Source organism: Silene latifolia, chromosome 1, assembly GCF_048544455.1.
Source record: "Silene latifolia isolate original U9 population chromosome 1, ASM4854445v1, whole genome shotgun sequence".
Lineage (NCBI taxonomy): Eukaryota > Viridiplantae > Streptophyta > Magnoliopsida > Caryophyllales > Caryophyllaceae > Silene > Silene latifolia.
The window spans coordinates 104,454,263-104,459,491 of NC_133526.1; the positions used below are offsets into that span (position 1 = coordinate 104,454,263).

Below are 5,229 nucleotides of genomic sequence, written 5' to 3' on the forward strand. Positions count from 1 at the left end.
AGCAGTAAAATAAATGTTCCTTTAAAGGCATGGTAATGGACATTCGAAGGAATACATTATATATGAACCTTTATTTGTACGAAATAACTTGCTTATGTGGTGAAAAGACGCAATTATTCACATTAATTTGAATATTACTTCTAAATGTACATTATATTAATTATAAAAAAACATGTTCCATAAAATAAATTGTCAACTATATATATTCGTAATTTGCATTTTCTGATAATTAGGTACAACTAAAATATTATTAAGCACTGTTTGGAAAATGTACATTATATAATATTAAAAGGTACATTAAATTATTTAAAAAAGAACATGAAACATTATTTGGAAAAAAATGTGAATTCAGTTTAATTCAAATGTCCATTACGTATTTTCATAATGTCCATATACTTTTTTTTATGCAATAGATTAAACTAACATAGATAACTTCACCCAATTTATTAATTACCATGATTATGTTTGTGTCAGTTGAAAAGACACAACTGTTCACAGAATTTAATCTCTTTTAATCAATTAATCCACTATATAAACCCAAGAGTATACAACTAGTTTTTCATCCTACCTTTTCCAATAACCAAAACTTTTAATCTCTTCAGAAAAGTACTTAATTTTCTTAAAAAAAAAACAATGGACTACTCAAAATGCCTGATAGTTCCCTTCAAGAATGATGGTTACAAACAAAATTTCATGGCCCATTATAGGGAATGGAAAGTAAGCCGCTTTTTCTTCAAACTGGTTTGATGGAGATGACATTCCTGTGGAGATGGATGTACCATCTCCTAGTCGTCCTTTACATCAATTGCTTACTACTCAGGATTTGCTCGAGATTTTGTTTGAGCGACTTGGGAGGGAAGAAAAGAAAAACATGGCCATGGTGTGCAAGGGCTGGTCAAAGTGGTTCCTTATAGGGAACGAGCCGGAGGTAAAGGAGAGGGATTATTACCGAGGCGCGGTTCACGGAAATGAAAATGGTGTGATAACTATCGAAAAGAATAATCGGATGCTTGACAGATTTCGATCCGCACGACTATGACTAATCGTGCAGAAATAATTAGACATCAAAAAAGACAAGAACGACGATTTTTAAAGGAAAGAGAAGAAGAATATGAAATTGAGGAACAGTCTGGGATGAGAATTATTATGACTCCATTTGTTAGATTAGTTTAGAAATATGTTGTGTTATCTTCTGTTTATTGTTATTAGGTATTATCTTGTGTTTTTTTTTTTTTTTTTTCAAAGATAAGCCTTAGTAGGCTTTACCATTTTGAAGCCTGAAATGGCTTTTGTAAATATTTTCTAATATTAATGAAATAATATTATGACTATTTCTTTGTTTAATGTCATTAGCATTCAATACATTATATATATGCTATATCAAAATGGACAACAATATTTCCTATGAACATTATCATTAAAATAAATGTTCCTTTACAGGCATGATAATGGACAATGAGCATATTAGAATTGGATTACTGCATATTAGAATTGGATTACTGCATTATTGACGCAATAATATTCAATATACTTACTTACTTAACTACTGTTGAACCAGACAATGAGTACAAGTGATGCAACTACGTCTTCTTCTACAAATAACAGCTTTAAAACACCAAGGACAAGAATTGAAACATTAAATGCACTCCAAAGACATTCCATTCTGTCCAGAGGAAAAAAACCTAAAGTAGGACAAGTATTTGAAACGCTAGAATCAGCAGAGTTATTCTACAAAGAATATTGTACAATCTGTGGGTTTACGCCAAGGCTTGCAACAACAAAAAGGATTAAAGGCAATGAGTTACCAAACAGTTTTGCATTAAGGAATGTTGTCTGCAATAGGCAAGGTGTAAAGGAAAGTAGGAAAAGGAAGAGGATCGATATCGATACCGATATCTGCGAGAATGATGCGAAATCGTGTGTGACATGACATAAGCCGTGTGAGGCCGATTACAAGAATTGACTGTCGTGCATTAGTGCAGTTTAAATACCAAGAAAATGGAACTTATATTGTTACCAGATTCGATGAAGCGCATAACCATCCACTTGCTTCGCCTGAATCTACAATATTCTTGAAAGGAAACCGAAAAATGACAGAGGTACCGAAGCAATTTGTCACAAAGGTAAAGGTGCTAAAACTAGGTGGTGTGAAAGCCTATAGAGGTTGGAAGGAGCTGTGTGGAGGTTACAACAACATTGGGGCTACTGAGGTTGATTTCAAAAACTTTGTCAGGGACATAAAAACCTACATTGGTAATTTTGATGCACAAATGTTTGTTGAAAATCTTATAGGGAGAAAAGACACATGCGCTCATTTTACTTTGATTTTATAGTAGATGAAAACAAGTGCCTGGCTGGAGTGTTTTGGGCAGATCCGATCTGCATAAAGAACTACATGCTGTTCGGTGAGGTTTTATCAGCAGATGCTACATATAGAACAAACAAGTACGATATGGTGTTTGTCCCTTTCACAGGAGTTGATCACCACAAAAGGTGCATAACGTTTGGAGTCACGTTGTTAGGTGATGAAAGTATTGAGTGTTATACATGGCTGTTCAAGACATTTTTGGAAGCAATGGGTGGGTGCCAACCGAGAATTATAATTACTGATCAGGACAAATCAATGAAGTCGGTGGTCCCGGAAGTGTTTAAGGAGTCAACACACAGACTGTGCATGTGGCACATAATGAAGAAACTAAGAGAGAAAGTCAGTTATCAACTGTTTCAAGATGAGGATTTTAAGACCAGGCTCAATAGGTGTGTTTGGAACAACCAACTTGAGCCTGATGAATTCGAAGAACAATGGGGGAAGATAATGACTGATTATCAACTTGTAGAACACGAGTGGTTTTCAGATTTGTATAATCTCGGGAACAAAGTGGATCCCCGCCTACTTTAAAGATGTTTCAATGTCTGGCTTGATGAGGGTTACTTCTAGGTCTGAGAGTGAAAACAGTTTCTTTGACAGGTTCCTCACACCTCATTTGACCCTTGTTGAGTTTTGGGTGTGCTATGAGAGTGCCTTGGAAGCACAAAGACACAAGCAGTCCAAATTGAACAGTGACAACAAACACTCTGAAATCCCACGGAAAACAAAGTCAAACCTTGAAGTCCATGCTTCTGAAATGTACTCGCACAACATTTTCAAAGACTTCCAAACAGAATTGGTTGCGCTTTGTCGATTGCCGTTTTAAAGATGTGGAGAAGATTGATGAGACAAAAATATATATTCTAACAGACTTGCAGATGCCAAATAAGTCATGGAACGTAGCATATTCACCAGATAACATGGAGATTACTTGTTCTTGTTCTATGTTTCAGAGAATGGGCTTGTTGTGCAGGCACTGCCTTTGGATTCTACACAACCAAGATTTTCGAAAATACCGAACAAAGACATAACGCAAAGATGGACAAAAGCTGCAATGAGTAAGCCTGTCTTTGACAAAGATGGCAAACTGATAGATGTCTCTCAAAAGTTTTCTGACCGGAAAAGTTTGAGTACTGAGCTGTGGCAAGAGGTTTATTCTTGTGTCAGCGTAGCTGAGTGTGATGATAACGACATGAAGCTTTTGATTGAAAAACTGAGAGATATTAGATTGGATATGATTAGTAATGTATGTACCAGCAAAGAAGAAAGACAAGATGAAAGAAATAGAAAAGTACGTGGGCTGCAAAATACCTGAGAAGTTGGTGATTCATGTTCCTAAAAAATCTAAAAACAAGGGTAGGACCAAGGGCAAGAGAATTGAATCACAAATGTTAAAAGCCCTAAAGAAGAGAGGAAAAGAGAAGAGGTACTGCAAAACATGTGGCCGCCAAGGACACAACTCTAGAACTTGCAAAGAAACAAACCATCTGACAGGTATCTATAATTTGGTTTCTTGTTAAAGCATATTACATTAATGTTAAATAATTATTAAATTATACAAGCATAGCGGATAGTATTTACCTTCCAAAATCTTCAATCTTATATGGAGGCACATAAGCTCTTTGTGCAATGAACATTATGGTTGTTCTAAAGGCACAGATGAAAATTTCAAAGAATGTATATTTGATTAACATTAAATCTATTATCAATTTAGTTGTTCATTTTGGCCATTTTCTCCTTATAAAATCTGATATTTAATCTACATTTTGATGCATATTCACCAAATACTACCATGAAGATGACGACGATGAAGGAGATGAATCTGATGATGTGGAGGACGACGATGAAGAAGATGAATCTGATAACGAAGTGGAAAGTGCAAATTTTTGATTCAAGGATAGACATCCATAATATACACTACGAGAACATTCTTAAAGGCTTGTATGCACAATTCGATTATACTGCCAAAGTACATTACTCTTATAGGGAAACTATATTTCATTTTTATTAAAGCATCATTATTGTTGTTCTGCAAGGAACATTCTTAAATGCTTGTATGTACATTACTCTTATAGCCAAAGTACATTACTCTTATAGGGAAAGTATATTACATTTTTATTAAAGCATCATTATTGTTGTTCTGCAAGGAACATTCTTAAAGGCTTGTATGTACATTACTCTTATAGCCAAAGTACATTACTCTTATAGCCAAAGTATATTACATTTGTATTAAAGGTTCATTATTGTTGTTCTGCAAGGACAACATCAACTTGATTGGAATTGTTTTCCCAGAGTACAATAATTTTAAGACGTTTTGCACAATAAACATTATTGTTGTTCAGTAAGAACATAATAAACTTTATTGAAATTTGTTTCCGGAATATAACACTCTCTTGAATTAAAATTTTTTCAAACTTCAGGTTGTACGACTCGCAGCTTCCTCAATATATGTTACATTACTCACACACGTCACAAACGAAACTAAAAAAAGTTTTTACGGCTTCAATTCAGCATCTTCCTCATCTTCATCATCATATTCTTCCCATGGCAGTGGGTTTGAACGGAAATCCATTGCCTTCTTTAGTACAGCATCAAAACATACATTGCCTTCTGTTGAAATCATATATGAAATGTATTTCTTCCGCAGAATCAGTAGGGGAGCATCCTAGCAAAATAAAGAAAACAAGGGATTAGAACATGTACAAATGTGTACTGAATTATGTATTAAAAATAATTATATGACTTCAAACTCACATCGCTTTTTTAAGCCCACAGTCCAATTTAGATTACCCTTAAATGTCTCCATATGTCTCATAACGTAAACACCACAATCAGTCTTGTTAGTATTGTTTCTCCACTTC

The 5,229-nt window shown here is 34.5% G+C and overlaps 2 protein-coding genes across 2 annotated transcripts; both read left to right on the plus strand.

Moving 5' to 3' along the window:
* Nucleotides 1-1,561: 1,561 nt before the first annotated feature.
* LOC141652032 (protein FAR1-RELATED SEQUENCE 5-like) lies at nucleotides 1,562-2,899 on the plus strand. The gene is made up of 3 exons (XM_074459696.1): nucleotides 1,562-1,917; nucleotides 2,021-2,253; nucleotides 2,337-2,899. Exons 1-3 carry the CDS (start codon nucleotides 1,562-1,564, stop codon nucleotides 2,897-2,899), a joined length of 1,152 nt encoding a protein of 383 aa, XP_074315797.1.
* A 10-nt stretch (nucleotides 2,900-2,909) lies between these two features.
* LOC141652044 (uncharacterized) lies at nucleotides 2,910-4,126 on the plus strand. Its single transcript, XM_074459704.1, has 3 exons — nucleotides 2,910-3,167; nucleotides 3,342-3,614; nucleotides 4,022-4,126. The coding sequence occupies exons 1-3, from the start codon at nucleotides 2,910-2,912 to the stop codon at nucleotides 4,124-4,126; spliced, it is 636 nt and encodes a 211-aa protein (XP_074315805.1).
* The last annotated feature ends 1,103 nt before the right edge of the window (nucleotides 4,127-5,229 follow it).

Excerpts from the sequence above, each read along its gene's own strand:
- LOC141652032 (XM_074459696.1), top strand. The coding sequence starts at position 1,562 with ATGAGTACAAGTGATGCAACTACGTCTTCTTCTACAAATAACAGCTTT. Across the intron at positions 1,918-2,020 it reads TGCGAGAATGATGCGAAATC|ATTCGATGAAGCGCATAACC; the intron begins GTGTGTGACATG and ends TATTGTTACCAG. Across the intron at positions 2,254-2,336 it reads GGACATAAAAACCTACATTG|ATGAAAACAAGTGCCTGGCT; the intron begins GTAATTTTGATG and ends ATTTTATAGTAG.
- LOC141652044 (XM_074459704.1), top strand. The coding sequence starts at position 2,910 with ATGTCTGGCTTGATGAGGGTTACTTCTAGGTCTGAGAGTGAAAACAGT. Across the intron at positions 3,168-3,341 it reads AAGACTTCCAAACAGAATTG|GCACTGCCTTTGGATTCTAC; the intron begins GTTGCGCTTTGT and ends CTTGTTGTGCAG. Across the intron at positions 3,615-4,021 it reads GATTGGATATGATTAGTAAT|GCACAGATGAAAATTTCAAA; the intron begins GTATGTACCAGC and ends GTTGTTCTAAAG.